This window comes from Euprymna scolopes, chromosome 18, assembly GCF_053919585.1.
Source record: "Euprymna scolopes isolate OS-2025 chromosome 18, ASM5391958v1, whole genome shotgun sequence".
In the NCBI taxonomy this organism is placed as follows: Eukaryota; Metazoa; Mollusca; class Cephalopoda; order Sepiida; family Sepiolidae; genus Euprymna; species Euprymna scolopes.
The window spans coordinates 87,919,606-87,938,563 of NC_136499.1; the positions used below are offsets into that span (position 1 = coordinate 87,919,606).

Below are 18,958 nucleotides of genomic sequence, written 5' to 3' on the forward strand. Positions count from 1 at the left end.
AGAGATGTCTAGACAGATTCGACAGGGGGGAGGGTCAACAACGCATGCGTAAGATGACGTCATCACGCCGTGACCTGATTTACTTTAAATAGTTGATAAACCGAACAGACTTTATATACGCCGCTTTAGCGCAGGTAGTTAAGGGCTTGGTTCATTATCTAAATGTTTTGGGTTCGAATCGTGGTGTGAGATGTTTTTTTTTTTTTCGATTTTTTAAATTTAAATATTGAACCCTGTATTATTTAAGCCATTTTTCACGTAACGTTTGTTTTCCTTACGTTATTTTTTTTTGTGTTTTACCCCCCCCCCCCCGCTTAATTAAAACGTTGTTTTCTTTTCTTACTTCGCTTATAACAATGCTTACATCGTCATCGTCGTAACGCTCGACGACTTTCAAACATCTTTCACTTCTGGCTGGCCGATTTTATTTTCAAACTTCGCCTCAGGGGTTACCCCTCACCCTGGCTTCTTTTTTATTTAACACAACACACACCTACAAACACCCGGGCAACGCCGGGTACCCCTCGCTAGTCTATATATGTATAAAAGCAAAAATGTATGTATGTATGTTTGTGTGTCTGCTAAAAACTTTTGACCGACGGAACAAAAATTCACAAACTTGGTCTCATATGAAAGCCCTACCCTCCGGACGACAAATATCGAAAAATTGCCCCAAAAGGACCATAAAAAGTGCGTCAACTGATCGATTTTCTGCAGGGGAAGACCCCCCCCAAAAAAGTGACATTTTAATGTTAAACATTACATATTTTTAAATCGATTTATAACTGCCCCCAAAAATATGGGCGACCACTCTTCTACATAAAGTGTACACGGGGCCGTTTATTTTGGGTCAACTTGTATTTAAAACCCGCTGAGTCATGTCACGTGATCTTGACGTCAGCAAGCTATAATGGCAGTCTGAATTTAAAAATGTTATCGGTAAAAATTTTTTAACCCTCACACAAGCTAAACTATGAACTTCTACGCTATGACAACATTACCAAAGTTATTAGCACGTTAAAAATAGTTAGATACGATAGTTAAACGAAAATAACAAGCCAAAAATGTGAAGTAAAAAAAGAAATACGCTTACAAAAAAATATTAACGATCGAAGTTTTTACAAAAAAAAAACAGCCAGACGCCATTTTCATTTTTAGTAACACTCTTTAGAGTAAAGAAGACGAAGTGAGAGAGAGAGAGAGAGAGAGAGAGACAGAGAGAGAGACAGAGACAGAGACAGAGAGAGACAGAGAGAGAGAATCGTTAACTTTTTCACCCCGAAATGGACAATTTTCGACAGGGGGAGGGGGTCAACAACGCATGCATCAGATGACGTCATGACGTTGTGACCTGATTTACTTTAAATAGTTGAAAAACCGAACAAATTTCATATGCGTCGGTTTAGCTCAGGTAGTTAAGGCCTTGGTTCATTATCTAAACGTTTTGGGTTCGAATCGTGGTGTGAGATGTTTTTTTTTTTCGATTTTTTAAATTTAAATATTGAACCCTGTATTATTTAAGCCATTTTTTATGTAACGTTCGTTTTCCGTTTTTTTTTTTTTTTAACTTAGCTTATTCTTAGCGACACCCAAAAATACCTGGGTACCCACCTGTTTTTTTTTTTTTTTACTTTGCTTATTCTTAGCGACACCCAAAAACACCCGGGTACCCACCGATTTTTTAAATTTTAATATCGAAACAGGCTTATTTAAGCCATTTTTCACTTGTTCGTTTTTCTGTTTTCATCGTTCGTTTGGCTTACGTTAGTTTTTTTTGTGTTTTTTTTTTCGATGTTTTGATTACCCCCCCCCCCCGCTTAATTAAAACGTTGTTTTCTTTTCTTACTTCGCTTATAACAATGCTTACATCGTCATCGTCGTAACGCTCAACGACTTTCAAACATCTTTCACTTATTCGCTTATAACAATGCTTCATTCTGGCTGGCTGATTTTATTTTCAAACTTCGCGTCAGGGCTTCGGCTTCGATTCTACACCCCCCCGGTTTCTTTTTGATTTAACACCACACACACCTACAAACACCCGGGCAACGCCGGGTACCCCTCGCTAGTCTATATATATAAAAGCAAAAAATGTATGTATGTTTGTGTGTCTGCTAAAAACTTTTGACCGACGGAACAAAAATTCACAAAGTTGGTTTCATATGAAAGCCCTACCCTCCGGATGACAAATATCGAAAAATTGCCCCAAAAGGACCATAAAAAGTGCGTCAACTGATCGATTTTCTGCAGAATATTTGTTTTAAAAAGAATTAAATTGCTACAATTTTTAACAAAACACATTTTATTTATTTCAAGAATACACAAAAAATTATTTTTATGGAAGAAGGTATTTTTTCTTAATAGTATTAACCCTGAGATATTTTATTTAAAAAAAAAATATTAAGGTGGGCTCCCTCTATCATGCTAAAAAATTACTCCCACCTGAGAGTATCCTATATCTCCACAAAGCCATGATTTGCCCATGCATGAGAATGGGTTAGTGCACCTATCGATAATCTCTCACTCTTAGACAGGATCCAAAAAAGAGTCTCCAATCTAATAGGTCCCACACTATCCACCGAACTCCAATCCCTGTCCCATCACCGAAATGTTGCATCCCTGTACGTATCTTACAATTATTTTAATGGAATGTGTTCTGAAACACTTGTACTCCCTCAACGTAATTACTCCTGACTAACCTGACAAGCAGCAAAATCCCACCCCTACATTTTAGAGACTGGTAGATGCTGACAAGCCATCTACTCAAATTATTTCTCCCCTTGAATTGCTAGATTTTGGAATTCCTCACGGTTCCCTGCTTCCCTGACTGAACTGACATGCAGAAGTTCAAACGTAATGTGAACAGACATCTTACTGCTCAACTCCCTACATAGTGTCCCTGTAGATTTGGTCTCAAACCTCCAAGTGGTACTATGTCTTGTTTGGAGTGAATAAAAAAAAAATAGTAAATTATACAGATTTATGTAGAAGGCACCATGGAATTTCCACAGATATCCTGCTAGAAATGATCTATATATTTAAAAATGATAATTTTCAAAGAGTAAAGTTTTCATTATAATTCACAACATGAAAAAGAGACTGAAATATTATATTATCATCATCAAAATGTCACACGATGTTAATTATAAACGACTAAAAGTTAAATACTCACATCCGGGTCATTAGATAGTTTACTGACATGTTCATGATTTGGTTCTGCTGATCGTTTTAAAATGCGATTGTGTTCAAACAAATACTTGTCCTTTAATACTCCAATCTAAAAAAGAGAAGAGAAAAAGATTGTTAGAAAATTTCAATCATGAAAAATTATTTTTATGGTCAGAAGACAGAACATTGAACAAAAATCTGTTATTCTTCCACAAATTGAAACGTTTGGTGGAGTCTCAAGCTAAACCTTAAATCAGTGAAGTGAGGACACAAAAATTAATACAGAATATGAAAAATATTTTCCTCTTGTGGGTTTGTTTTGAATTCTAAAAGACCATTATCTAAAATTATTTTTAATGTAATTAATAGCAACATCAAAAAATAATAAAAAATAATAACAAGAAAATGTTGACCTAAACAAAGCAAATTAAAAATTTTATATTTATATATATATATATATATATATATATATATATATATATATATATAAAAGTGAAAGTGTCTGTCTGTCTGTGTACATTTCGCTACACATAACTGTCAATTTTCAGTCTACAGATTCGAAATTTGATATACAGAGTACTGAGATTTCGAAAAATCTGTAATCCCTTTTCGGCCAGAAATTTGGCTGTTAAGGGGGTCAAGACTCAGCGATTTGACCTTTGAGAACTCTACCAAACTTCTCCGCCACTTTTTGGTATAAACAATTGAAATTTTAGATATAGGTTCCTTGGACATGGATCTAACTTAATAACTTGATTTGAGTCCAAAACAATAAATGTTAAGGGGTCATAATAGGGATCAAAGTTAAAAAAAAATCGACCTCTGCAGTCTCTACCAAATTACTCAGACAATTTCTGGTCTAAACATTTGAAATTTTACATAAAGGGTATTCAGAGATAGGGCAAGCTTTTTAATTGGGTTGGGTCGAAAATTTGAGATACCAATATATAAATGTATGTATGTCTACCTAAAACTTTTGACAGAGGCAACAAATTTTCACGGGATACCGAAAAATTGGCTAAAAACATTAATTTCTTCACCCACAACTGGGCATTTTTCTATAGGGAGGTGTCGCTTTTTTTGCCGACATTTTCGAAAGTCATCCCCTCTTTTCGATTGTCTAGCCTTAATTTAAACCTACGCCACCTCCGGTTTGGCGGTGGTCGTAACAGCAAAGGCATCACGTTTTTTCCTCGTTCTTTTCCTCCTTCGCGGTACCGGTTTGAGCCTGCCTTCCTACAACAATTTTTTTTTTTTTTGCTCAACACACACATCTAAACATCCGGGCAACGCCGGGCACCCATGCTAGTATATATATATATTCAACAAGTTTTAAGTTCTGTAAAATGTGCTCCTCAAAAACCTTAATTATAATTAAAACAAAATATTAAACAGGAAAAAGAAAAAAAAGAAAAACAAAGAGGGTAACAAAAATGGAAACAAAAACGCAAGAGAAAAAGTGGAAAGAAAAGTGAAAAATGGGGAAAATTCAATAAAAGGGAAAGAGGAAACAAAAGAAAAGAAAAAAGGGAGAAATAAAAAAAATGAAAATAATAAAAAATGAAAATAATAAAAAATGAAAAGATAAAATAGAAAAGAATAAAGAAAACAATATAAAAGCAATGGACGATAAAAGAAAAGGACGATAAAAAAATAAAAAAGAAAAGGATAAATAGAAAAGGATGAAAAGGATAAAAAAGGATAAAAACAGAAGGATAAAAAGGATAACGAGAAAAAAGAAAGAGAAAAAGAGAAAAAGAAAAAAGAGAAAAAAGAGAAGAGAAAAAAGAGAAAAGAAAAAAGAGAAAGAGAAAAAGAGAAGAAAAAAGAGAAGAAAAAAGAGAAAGAAAAAAGAAAGGAAGGGAAATAGAAAAAAAAGAGAAAAACAGAAAAGAAAGAAAAATAAAAAGAGAAAAGAAAGAAAAAAGAGAAAAGAAAGAAAAAAGAGAAAAGAAAGAGAAAAAGAAATATAGAGAAAGAGAGAAAAAGAAAGAGAAAAAAGAAAGAAATAAAGAGAAAAAAGAAAGAAAAGAAAGAGAAAAAAGAAAGAAAAGAAAGAGAAAAAAGAAAGAAAAGAAGAAAGAGAAAATAAAGAGAAAAGGAGAAAATAAAGAAAAAGAGAAAATGAAGAGAAAAAGAAAGAAAAAGAGAAAAAGAAAGAGAAAAAGAGAAAAAGAAAGAGAAAAAGAGAAAAAGAAAGAGAAAAAGAAAGAGAAAAAGAAATAGAAAATAAAGAGAAAAAGAAAGAGAAAATAAAGAGAAAAAGAAAGAGAAAATAAAGAGAGAAAAAGAAAGAGAAAATAAAGAGAAAAAAGAGAAAATAAAGAGAGAAAAAGAAAGAGAAAATAAAGAGAAAAAGAAAGAGAAAATAAAGAGAAAAGAAAGAGAAAATAAAGAGAGAAAAAGAAAGAGAAAATAAAGAGAGAAAAAGAAAGAGAAAATAAAGAGAGAAAAAGAAAGAGAAAATAAAGAGAGAAAAAGAAAGAGAAAATAAAGAGAGAAAAAGAGAGAAAATAAAGAGAGAAAAAGAGAGAAAAAGAAAGAGAGAAAAAGAGAGAAAAAGAAAGAGAGAAAAAGAGAGAAAAAGAAAGAGAGAAAAAGAAAGAGAGAGGGTTGCACCAAGATATAGATATCAAATATTTATCTCATAAGAATAGGTAACTCCAAAACAATGTGAAAAAAAGAAAGCATGATTCCGTGACGTCAGACTTGTGTTAACTATACGAACTATGGAAAAACGGAAGCGACTTAATGATTTTTAAAACCTTTGTTTACCTTCTTCAAACTACAATTAATAATTAATCTTTGTTATAATTTTGTTAGGTTTTAAGATTTACACAGTTTAATAATTAATAATATTATAAACATTTGTATATTAAATATGAAATTCGGCTTTACTGAATGTTCATTTGATTAACTAAAGCTTCCATATTTTGTTCGGTAAAAAGAGACAAACAAACTATGAGGGGGGGGGGGGGCTACAAAATGCTTAATATTTGTGCAATAATATTTTCAAATCGGTTTTAATCTGGCGATAAAATAGCTGACAAGAGTCATGTTTATGTAAAAAACTTAATATTTAAAAAAAAAAATTAAACAATTAAAAATCCATGTTGTAACGGAACATTTTCAAATAATGAAATTTCAAACGTTTTAATCTTTTAAAAATTAATTAATGTTTACGAAGTTTCTTTTTATTGGCAATTCAACTGATTATATAGTATATATTAATTCGAAAAAACAAAAAACAACAAAAAAAAACGCTATTTAAAAAAACCATAATATCAAATTCATATCATTTTTTAAATTGCAACTTCAAGGTAAATTTTTGTTCAATACGTGGATTGAAATTAAAAAGAAAATGTTTTACTTATTTGAACTCTTAGGTTTCATAATAAATAGAAATTTCGATAGATTTAATATATTTTGTTCAAAATTCGAAAAAGTAAATAGGGCAGGGGGACACGTACTCTAAAAAATATCTCCCCTCTTATATTTTATGGAAACTGCATTATATATGTAATTTCATTCTAAAATGGATAAGTATCGAAAATTTCACGAAAATCGCCAATTTTTTGTCGTGTGATGCCTCGAATAAATTCATTAAAAAAAAAAAAAAAGTGTACAGCAACTGAAATTTTAAATAACAACCAAGAAAATCTGTATAGCCGTAAAAAATATAAATATCGGTTATACAAAAGATGTTAACTGTATTATGACGACCGAATGTGACGTCACACATTTCGACTGGTTGTAGGGCCGTAATAATGATTTATTATATTTTTGTCTGGTTCACATCTACCGCCAAGCGAAATAATAGAATTAGTGTATGGGCAGTCAATAAAAGGAGGCCAAGTAAATGTATGTATCAAGCCATAATTAAAAAACTGTCAATATTTTCAAAATAAAAATTTAATGAAGTTTCATTTTATTATTTGTTATTTATAATTAAGCAACTTATTAAAAAATACAGCAAATCCATTCACTATAACACCGGTCGAAAGGTGTGAGGGCACATTTGAACGTCATAACAGTTAACATATGTAATACAACTAACACATCATAGTCAACTTTATGACTGAACTCAGAAAAACAAAACAATTTATAAGTGTGTCTCATTATTTATTCTAGAATTAGTAACTCAACTAGTTATCAATATACTTAGAAACATTAAAACATTCAAAATCATTAAATTTAGTCATTTAGGTTTCAACTATTGTAGCACTGGTCATTTCAGGTGTTCCTATTATCATAATCGGTAATCTTTCATGAATTTTTAATTGTAACTTCATTTGAATCTGCTTCGGTAGACATGCTGGCCAAGGAAATGAATCTATCAGCCACATGCATGCAGCGTGATAATGTATGGAAGTGAAACCAATATATAATGAATGTGCAATACGAGTTTTAAAGACAGATCTGATGAGCTCTGAGGCAGATTTAATTTGAACAGTATGGAGAGATGTGTGCAAAACAAGAAACTTAAACGCTGGCCATATTGAAAAAAAAATGGATGAAAGTTATTAAGTTAGTTGAGGCAGAAGGGTCAATTGGCAGAAGACAGTCAAGGAAAACATGCAAGTAACAAGGAAGGACTTGAAAGACAGAGGGATAAATAAAGACCCGTCCAGAGATAATTTGAAGGTCAATTTCTAAAAGCCGTCTAACACATGGCATCATGTAAAGGATGTGAAACAAAAGATGAAAATCGAGCATTCAGTTGACTGAAGATTGTAACTTAAAACTGATTGAACTCAACACCATTCCCAATTACACAACGGGCTCATCACCTGAAAAGTGAAAATAACAACCATGACAATAGTGTGAGTAATCAAAATAATAATCCTCATCTCAAAACTTCTGAAACGACATAGACATTATGATTATAAATCTTAGAAATAACAATGGACTTGTGTTGACTAAGAACTATTTAATCTGAATAAACTAAAACAAAAACAATAAAAAAAAAAATGAAGGCGCTTAACTAAAGATGAAATGAGAACTTTATCACAATTTTACATGCTGCCATGTGTTGGACAACTTTTAGAAATTGACTTTCAAACTAACCCAGGTTACCCCTGGTCTCCCCCCCCCCCTGCCAACTGGCCTTGCTACCTCAACTGTTCTGAATCTATTAACTCCAAAACTCATTTATTCTCTCAATGTAACCATACCAACATGGTCTGCTTTTCTGTACACATCTCACTACAGGTGATATAAGAGAAAAACCCAAGTTGTTCCGGATGCATCAAAACATCCAAACATCATGACATGATGCGGCAACCATATTACATGGGTGAATAATGGCTTTGTAGAAATATAGAATATTGTCAGGTGTAAGTATTTTTCTAGTGCAGTAGAGGGAGCCCAATTTCTTTGCAGCAGCCTTGGTAAACCTTCTTTGTACTTGTTTCAATTTATGTTACCTGGGAATGTTAGGCCGAGGAATTTGCATAATGGACTTTCAGCTAGATTATTACTGTACATGGCAATCGGGTTAGGGTTAAAAATCTTTATAATTGTTGAAGGTTGAATGTTACTATCCATTTACGTCCCCATTCTACTACAGACTAGAGGTCATTTTATAACCTTTCAGACATTATCTGGGATATGTACATATTCGTTTTTTTTCACATGGTGCTACCAGCTAAAATACCCATCTCAGGCACAATTTCATCAGGAAAGTCGTTTATGAAAACCAGAAACAAAAGATCGACTCCTGAGTAAATTCGCATTCTTTCTGATGAAATTGTGCCTAAAATGGGAGAAACTTTGGCTTCACATCGTAAGTTAAATGCATAAGTACCATTTGTGATCAATAATGTCATTCTCTCAATTGAGAAATATTACATTCATGGGCGAATTATCAATAACCTGATTTACAGAGAATTTCAGATGTGATGTGAAGACTGATGGGATTTATAGTATAATGTTTATTATACACATGTGCTTACAAGCACCCGCGACTGGGGACCGCCCGTGAATTTGTTATTCCCTAGAATCTTCCTCCCTCAAGGGAAATCAGGGTGCATATCGCATAAGGACAGGAAAAGGATGTACTCACAGATGCTATCATGGACATATTAGTAGCTTGCTTTTTTTTGTTACTTGTAAATAGTTTTTATTTAAACTGAAAATGTTCAATATTCTAAGAAATTAAGTAATGCTCAATACTATTAGATGCATATTAGACAGGTTGATAGAATCGAAACGTAAATGTGGAATGTGAATATTAGCTGTGGGTAATAATGGCAGAAAAAATAGGGGGACAGTTTTGAAAGCCAGTTTAATAATTTTGTTTTAGGTTTTCGACTACTTTTTAGTTGTATTTGAAAGATTGAAGCTTAAAGTTCATTTCCAAATGGGGGAAAAAAATATATTTGTACACGTGAAAAAAAAAGTTATAATGAAAAATGTTTTCATGGCGACATTCGACAGCTGACAACTTCAGCTAAATTTTGAAGTTAAATAAATTCATAGTAAGATTTCTTTGAAAGATAAATATTAATTTTCTGGATCTATTTTAAAGATAATTAGTAAAGTAAACTCCTAAGATATTGAATTAAATAATAAAAAAAACACCTTGTTTGTACAAAAAATGGCTTAATTAGCCCCCAAAAGCGAGAGGTTCTTATTTTGATTAAGCATAAACAAAAACTTGTGTAAGCATGGATTCTATGGAAGCCCAAAACGTCAGAAATTCAAAAGGCTGTTTGAAAATAACGTCAGATAGTTGGGAGGGAAAGTAGAAATGTGCTGGCTTTTTTTCGCCCCCCCCCGCCCCCAGCCTTGCATCTGTACATTCCTATGGTGAACGTTTATATAATTTTTATCATTTTTTAATTTATTTTTCTGTGTTCTGGCTTTTAAATTAAAAAAAAATTTTTTTTCAAGATTATATAGAAATTCTGTTAGGTTCACGTTCATTCAAGCAAGGAAAATATTAGAATATTACAAATAAAATCATGCAATATATATATATATATATATATAAAAAAGTAGAAATATTTTTTGCAATTATAATTTTGGGGGGTGAAAATATTAACAATGCTTAATTCAATAATAATATCGGTAGTTCAAGAAATTAACTTTTCTTTGAGTTGTATCAAATTCATTAATACAGACTTTAAGAGCTTTTTTTCGTAATGTTCCTGACGAAATTAATTTTTGTATGTTTTTTATTGTTACAATTTATGATGCTTTATTTCCATCAACGAAGAAAATAAATTCAATCATTTTTTTTTTACTACTGGAAACTATCTTTAGTACTATTTTAAACCTGCTTAAGCAATTTATTCCGAAACTATTGTGCTACTAGAAAAATCGTTTAGTAGTAAATTTACTTTGTTAATTTGTCTTGCTAATAAATGTACACTTCCATAAGTACATTAAAAAAAACAAAGTGCTTTATGATAAAACAAAGAGAAATATGTCAAGATAAAAAAAGTTTGGTTTAAGTTTACGATAAATTTCAAATTCCTGAAAGTAACGTGTTTTCCATATATACAATGTGCAAATCTAAAAGATCATTTTTTTCTTCTATTGTATCATCACTTATCAAGACCAAGAACAACTTGACGATGATGGTTAACGAGATGGAAATAATTGTCAGCTGAAAAAGGAGTAATACAAAACATTGATCAATAGCATAAACTGCATTGGATTTGTTATGGAGCAAGAATTTATTGACATTGGATTTGAAGATGACCAAGTTGTAATTAGCAAGGAAGCAGCCCTGTAGTAATATGTTCCACAGGTGGAAACCCCTTAGAACTTTTGTCCACAAAAATTCAACCTGACATTAGGCACATGGAGAAAAAGGAAAGTGTTTCTTGTCGTAACAAGTTCTTTTTATGAAAGTCTTACAAGGAGAAACTAAATATTGGAGCCCTCGCCTTTCTGTAGAAATTCATGATGAAACAAATTAAAATTGGTTTGAAATCATGTGATAATTTTATTGATAATGAATGTATTCATGAATTGAAAAACAATAAGAAAGCAAACTGGAAACATTTCATAAGACATCTTAGCAATTTTATTGCAAAATAGATTGTTTTAATAAATTTCTTAATCTTTCCAAAAATGTAAATTTCTGACAAAAAATTAAGAGAAAGGATAAATGGAAGGGTGGGTGGAGTAATGAAATTAAAAAAAGATCCGGATAGCAAATGGGTACAACTAGTACCATTTATAACAGACTTGTGTTTTTTTCAAGGCTCCGTGAATCCAACGTTTTGTTTGTTTTAGGAAACAAAATCTAAAGAATTATTTTTTAAAAGTGATGTGTGATTAAAACAGGACAATGGAAATGGTACTATAAATATTAGATTCTGGAAATTCAAAAAGTCCGACTTCTATTAAATTTGCTCTGTTTTTTTCATTTTCATGTAATCCGAAGAGTTGCTTGGCAGGAGAAGCAAACTATAAACATTGAAAAAAAAAAAAAAAAAAAAAAAAATTAAAAAACAAATAAACATGCAGAGATGTTCAGTCTGTAGGCCTAGGCAATGCTAGACTGACAACCAAAATTCTAGAAAACGTCTTTTAGGTTTAAACAGTTATCATAATGATCATGTTTAGCAAAAGAAAAACATATTCAGACATAATCTCAACCATGAAGAATTGTCGACTCGGATTTCATTGTAGGGCGCTGTTGCATTTCAGAAGACAAAAAATGTGAATAAATTTGAAGCAGTATCTGATAGAAAATCAAAGCATTATTGAATGTAAATATCTTCCAAGCACACAACAACCATATATATATATATATATATATATATATATATATAAAATAATCGATGGACAACAAAGTCTAAGTATTGTCAGAGTAATTACAAAACATTGATCTTCATACGATAGAGAATATGTTGGCAAACAGTCGAAAAAGTGACTGTTGCAAGCAAAGAGGAGTATAAGCAATTACGCCAGGAAGATTAATGAATACTAATATCGCTATCAGATCTATTACACAATTACACACTGTTGGAAAAACTATGAGGAGCCGTCGTCGTCGTCGTCATCAGTTTCTCTCAAGTCCATTTTTATCACTTCCCATGTTTTTCTTTGCCTTCCCTGTGAACTGAACCTACCATCTCAACCCTTCTATTGACTCAAAAACTTTCATTATTTCAACGTGACCATACCAACGAAGTCTCGTGTTCCCTATACAGTCCATATTTAATGACTCATTATTTCTCTCCATGCAACACATGTCCTCAGCTCTCACTGGCCAGGTTTTACTTTCATACATCACGACACTTTGTACTGATTGCTTCTTTCATTGTTTAACAGTGATAAAGCAAAGAGAGAACACAGGCGGGATTGAAAGGAGAGAACAGAGATTGCAGAAGTGATATTAGGGAAGAAGTAGAATAGTTAAAGGGAGAAAAGAAGGAGTGACTATAAGGAACACACCGACTTAATTACTCTAGAGATATAAGAGATCTGAATAATCAATTAAAGAAAAGATATTCAGACAGTTGACCTCTGCCCTCTACCCCATTTCAGATGAAAATGACAATCAAATAGAACAATAGGAAATGTCTATAACTTGCTCACTTTATAGAGCATGGACCATTTCTCAGACAAAAGAAAAAATATGAATTATAAATATGACAGAAGCAGACGTGTTAACACAATGCCATATTGAAATCTTTCAACCTTGCCAGAAAGGAAAGAAATTATTAACTCATACTTGGACAGAAAAAGATTTGACGATAGCAAACCATCTCTATTTTAGATTCGCTTTGCTTCAGCGATTCATTTTTTAACAATCATTTGTTTATGAGCTGTTTTTTTAAAACCTACATTGAAGATGCTCATTTAGTTTTGACAATTTTGCACGTTACAAGGTTTTTAAAAGTTTTGTTAAGCAGGGCTACACGGCGTTGCCTAAGTATATATAATATATATTTTTAAAATTTAATTCACAATTTTTGAAAACACATGTTCTTTTATTTTCTCATAAGAGTATATGTTATAGATCTGTTTCGTTAGCAATCTTCAACAAACAGTAAAAATACGTTAGCACTGTATTTTTTAATGTAGTGAGCTGTTCATATATATATATATATTAGTCCTCGTGCGAAAGAGCAGGACACAAAATGTTCTAAATAATAATAATAGAATAACAAAGACTTTCGCTGGCGAGGACTACTATTGACCGTAACCAGTTATACAGTCCTTTTGAAATTTTCATCCCTATTTTTCTCGTTATGTACTGAATATTTGTTAATGAAACCTATATGAAATATGTTCCTTATTAAATTTTAAAGATTTTCTATTCTGAAAGAAGTTTAAAAAAATTTAATCTAAAAAAGTTATTTTAAAGCTTTTGTTAAAAAAAATTCAGATTTTCTCATTATTCAGACCTGTATTACAAAAAGGGAGTTGCAAAAAAGGAGTTGTGGTGTGAAAACAAATACCAACTGAAACAGAGAGAATATTCAGACCTATAATAATACAAAGAGGGGGTTGCAAAAATGGAGTGTGGTGTGAGGAGAAATACAAACTGAAAGGAGAGTTTTAAAATATAATCTTAAAAAGATAAGATACAAGTTAGGAAAGCATTTCATCCAAGGCATGAAAATTGTTAAACAAAATGTTTTTACTATAGACTTTAAAAATAAAGGTACAAGATTCAATTTGAAATTTATTTATTTTCAAAGTGCACTTTTATAAATTTTACAAAGTAAGGCATACAAATTTAATTTAAATTGAATCAAAAAATTACCTTGGATTTATTTTATGTAATGTACATTTTGTTGCACTTTAAAACATTATCTTTCATCTAGCAATTAATGATATAGATATAAAATTTTCAATGATTCTTTTAGAAAAGTGCAGCAGAATGTACATTACATAAAATAAATCCAAGGTAATTTTTTGATTCAATTTAAATTGTTTATTCTTATACCTTAGTTTAAAAATTTATAAAAGTGCACTTTGAAGATAAATAATAAATTGAATCTTGTACCTTTATTTTTAAAGCCTATAGTAAAAACATTTTGTTTAATAATTTTCATGCCTTGAATGAAATGCTTTTCTAACTTGTATATATATATATATATATATATATATATATATATATATATATAAATCTGACCATCTGTGTCTGGTCACGAATAGGCTCCTATATGGTTGACTATTATAAAAAACTGATCGCATATAATGATAGAAGATGTATCAAGACACAGGAATGGGTATGTTTGATTTGGCATAATGATGATTCATTAAAATAATGGAGTCTGCATACGCACTTGGTCCACAAAGTATGGAAATAAAAAATTAAAAAAAAAAACGTTTACAAGTGTTTTTGATATACATACTAATATTTTGATAAGTATGTTTTAACTTAAATAGGGATGGTATAATAAAATTGTGGGGTCCGCATTCGCGCCTGGCCTCCATAGAATGGAAATAGGCACAAACTTTAATAAAGATTTTTCATATCTATCTGCGTAAGTATACTTTGATAATTATGTTTCAGTTTGAAGAAATATGGTATAATAAAATTATGGGGTGTTCGTTCGCGCCTGACCTCCATAGAATGGAAATATGTCACAAAGTTTAACAAGATTTTTTAATATGGATCCACAGAATATTGTGATAAGTGTTTCAGTGTGAACAGGTATGGTATAATAAATTATGGGGTTTATCTATTTTATTTTTACTTTCATCATATTTTGCTTTGGTTTTGATACCCCCAAATTCGAAGCTATCTCTTTACAACCCTTCCTTTTCATAACCTATCATACTTTCATAAATCAGAGTCCATTTTCTGTAGGCTCTTTTGAACCCAGTCAACGATGGGTACTTTTGCTAGTATATATATATGTCAATCTAAACCAATGAAAGGATCATTATGAATTTTAGAATCAATATTCTAGGCAACACAGAATGAAAACATCTTTTTTTTTTGTAAATTTTAATATTTAAAGGGTGCATCCACCAAAACTTGCTTACCCCAAAACCTAAAATAAGTTAAATAAACTCCCAAAATTTAATAAAGAAAAAAATTGCTCTACATTAAATTTTCAGTTATGTTAAAGCAATACATTTTTAATAGGACTGGTGCACACATGTCAATATATATGTGCTTAGTAAATTCTTACACTATTAAACTTATTAGGAATTGTGGAATGTGCATTCTATGCAACTGCATGAATAATGTGAGTACATTTTTTTTGTAAAATTCACTATTGGTTGAGAGCACACAGAAACTGTATCATACCTCCTAAAGAAAGAAAAAAAAATTATTAAAATTTAAAACTAATACTTTATCTATTGCTTATACTCGTCCTGGGACGGGTAAAGCATTTTATGTCTGTACATGCATTATCACTTTTCATGCATATTTAAAAAAAAAATTACAAAAAAACAAAAAACAAACAAAAAAAAAACGAGATCAGCCATCAATCTAAAGTCGCCAAGGTAAAAAAATTCTGACATTTTAAATGAATTGTTCCAAAATCAGATTATGTCACCCCATCAACTAAACCAATGCAATTTTAAATAAATACATTTCAAAAAATGATATTCGTTTTTATTTTTATTTGATTATTTTACTGACAATTATTTTTTCATTAATAAGGCAGAATATTTGTTTAAAACAAAAAAAATAAAGTGCTACAATTTTAAATGAATAAATGAGAAACATTCGTTTATTTTAACATTTAGTTGACAATGACAATTATTTTTATGGAAGGAGAAAGTAATTTATTTCTTAATAGTATTGATTCTAATACATTTCTTATTTCAAAATGGACATCATTATTAGTAACAGCAAATTTAACAGATTGATGCAGAAAGCCTTGTGGAATTTCCGCAGCGTCCTGCTAAAATCTATATATTAATACTGTGATACCTTTAACGTACGTAGTGTGTCACGAGTTCCAGAATATAAATTATTTGATCAGGAGATCTTATTTCTTAAAAAGGAGGGTAGAAAGTAATGACATAATACGAGCATTAAATTATAGATGTATATAAATTATAGATGTATATAAATTATAGATGTATATAAATTATAGATGTATATAAATTATAGATGTATATAAATTATAGATGTATATAACAGATATAGATGAAATGATTAGTGATGGTCTTTTGAGCATGCCAAAAAAGGGATGCCACACAACTAACAGAAGATTCACTCTACACCTATGAGGAGCTACCTGTTGCAATGGAGGATAGAGAGAGATGGCGTGAGATAATCAAGAGGATCTGGGACATAAGTAGATGATGACGATAATGATGATGCTTTCAATAATGTCCTATCGTCTGAAGCAAACTGCTAAGGTGAAATATTCAGTGGTGCTGCACGAGATCAATGAATAAATATTTGTTTCTAAAATCGATCATTATTTCTGAATGACCTAAAAGTTTAGGTGTATTAAATGCATACGACAAATAGAAGAAAACTTAATTTTTGTTTTCGGCTATGAATCAATATTTTTTTTATTAATTACTCCTTTGATAATGTAGGTTAGACTCATTTTTTCAGCTACTATTGATTCAAGGAAATTATGATTTTTTTAAATATTTTAAAACTATTACATTTTTCCACCAATAATAATTTCAAATGCGATGCAATCCTATTGAGGTATATGGGACCAGAAATAGATGTTATCTTTTAAAGGCGTTAAAAGAGGCGGGGGGGGGTGCATTGGCTCACATTTTGTCTGCTAGTTTGAGGAAAGTAGGTAAACAGATGGCTTAAAAGTTATTCGTGTGGAAAGTGGAGCTAGCAAACAGAGTTTGAAAAATTCCAGTTGTTTGCATTCACTGCTTTGGACTAATGTCGAGGTGGCGGAGGGGGGGGGGCGATAGAGCACGCATTTCTGCCATTCAATTTTTTTCTTTTCCTTCTTAAGTCAGTTATGGGTGAAAGATCAAGAGGCAGAAAAAGTTTTTTTTCTTTTTTTGTTCCTTGGTGAGAAACAAGAAAAAAAAAAACAACAAAATATCCAATCTAAAAAGCAATAATGTGAAACAAAAAGTATACATGGATTTGAAGAGCCATAACAATAATGTCAAACAAAAATTTGAAGAGCCATAACTCATCATATATTTTTTCGTAGTTCAGGTTAAAAATGTATTTGTAGGTTAAAAATCCAGAGAATATTCACCAAGTTTATATAATAGTGCTCAATAATAAATAGAGCTATTTCTATTAATATTTATTTGTATAAACATATACAAGCTTCACTATACTGACATAATGTTTCGATCTGTAGTTATTAATAAACAGGCGAAAAGTTTGTCTTTTCATTTAGGTGTTCATATTGAAAAAGAAAAAGGAATAGAAACACCTAAATGAAAATAGACTTTTCATCTTAAAAGATCTTAGTCAGGGCCGTGCTTAGGGCCCTCACAATTGCGGAGGAGGGAGGATATAAGTTCCATATGAGTCGCATACCTACTCACCTACGTGTTTCACTCTTTTGATTAAACGATTGAAATAATATTTTTATCAGTAAAACTTTACACACACTACAGACATACACAAAAGCTCTGTTTGACGTTGATTAATTTAGACCGAGTCATTGCGTATATGATAAGTTAACCCTGTTTATTAATTTTTGTGAGCATCTACTTCATTTCAAAGTTCTTCACATCTTTGTGATTTATCTAAGATTTCAGTTTTTCTTTTTCATTTGAAATGTTTATGAATTGGCACTGAAAAGTTGGTATTGAAAAGAATTTTTAAAAGATATAAAGGATGCATGCGTAGATAAAGACAATTTTTGGTTAGGATTGAAACAGTTGCATTTTTATTCTGGTAGAGTCAACTTCTTTCGGACTAAAAACTGAAAAACAAAATAAATTTGGCTTCAATATAATCGTAAGTGGATTTTTTAAGAAACAAATGATGACTAAATACTGAAAGTAGACAACCTCTTCGCCCAATAGCAGAGATATTTATTATTGAACTGATTATTTGAATTGTTAATGAAAATCTATGCTCACAAATATTTATGTACACTACATTGTGGTTTTCAACTTTATATCCCATTCCTGTATACACTTCATTTGACGCATTCTGCTCTTTTTCACATAAAGATTAGAATTACATAAACATATTTTAATTATACACTCGGTCTGTAACACTAGTAACGGTACACTTTTGTTAAACACTTTGTTAACTGTGATATCAGTAACATTTGTTTAACAGCAATAATCAGGGACAACACTCTCGTTTCAATTTCCGATAGGCTATTTTTTTTATTAATTGTATTTTTATGAGTAATTTAAAATGAAATGTGTTCACAAATTCAGGCCAAAAAAAGAAGTTGAAATTACAAAGTAGCAAATGCTGTTCAAAAAAACTCACAGGATATCTGAATTTTTCTCTTCCACCAGCTCGCAAACATAAGTGATAACCATGGTATCAACACACAATCCGTTTCCAATTCTGAACATGGAAGTGCAGTACCAAATGAGCAACGACCAACTCGGCAACATTTAAGTATACTGATTCAAGATATGCTCTGCCTTGTCTTATCTCCAATGGTCCTGCTGATTGGAGAGAATTAACTGAAACACTGCATATTTATTTGGTTTCGAAGGGTCCAGGTCAACTGGTGGATTATGATTTCTCATTAAACCAGGAAAACCCATCGTGAAAGTTTTCAGAAAAGAACTATCATTTGACACTGGAAAACAACGAAACGGTTCATTGTTCATGGCTTGTCTCCTCGAAGTCTGCTGATCGCTTTTTATGTTTCACCATTTTGTTTGAAACATTTATGTTTGCTTTTTATGTTTCACCATTTGTTTGAAACATTTA

The 18,958-nt window shown here is 31.2% G+C and overlaps 1 protein-coding gene across 1 annotated transcript in view; it reads right to left on the bottom strand.

Moving 5' to 3' along the window:
• LOC145297685 (proprotein convertase subtilisin/kexin type 4-like) overlaps window positions 1-18,958 on the bottom strand; it is a 318,708-nt gene that overhangs the window by 194,562 nt on the left and 105,188 nt on the right. The window contains exon 2 of the mRNA XM_080143882.1: window positions 3,173-3,277. Coding sequence (XP_080000008.1) covers window positions 3,173-3,277 — 105 coding nt within the window. The remainder of the gene's footprint in view (window positions 1-3,172; window positions 3,278-18,958) is intronic.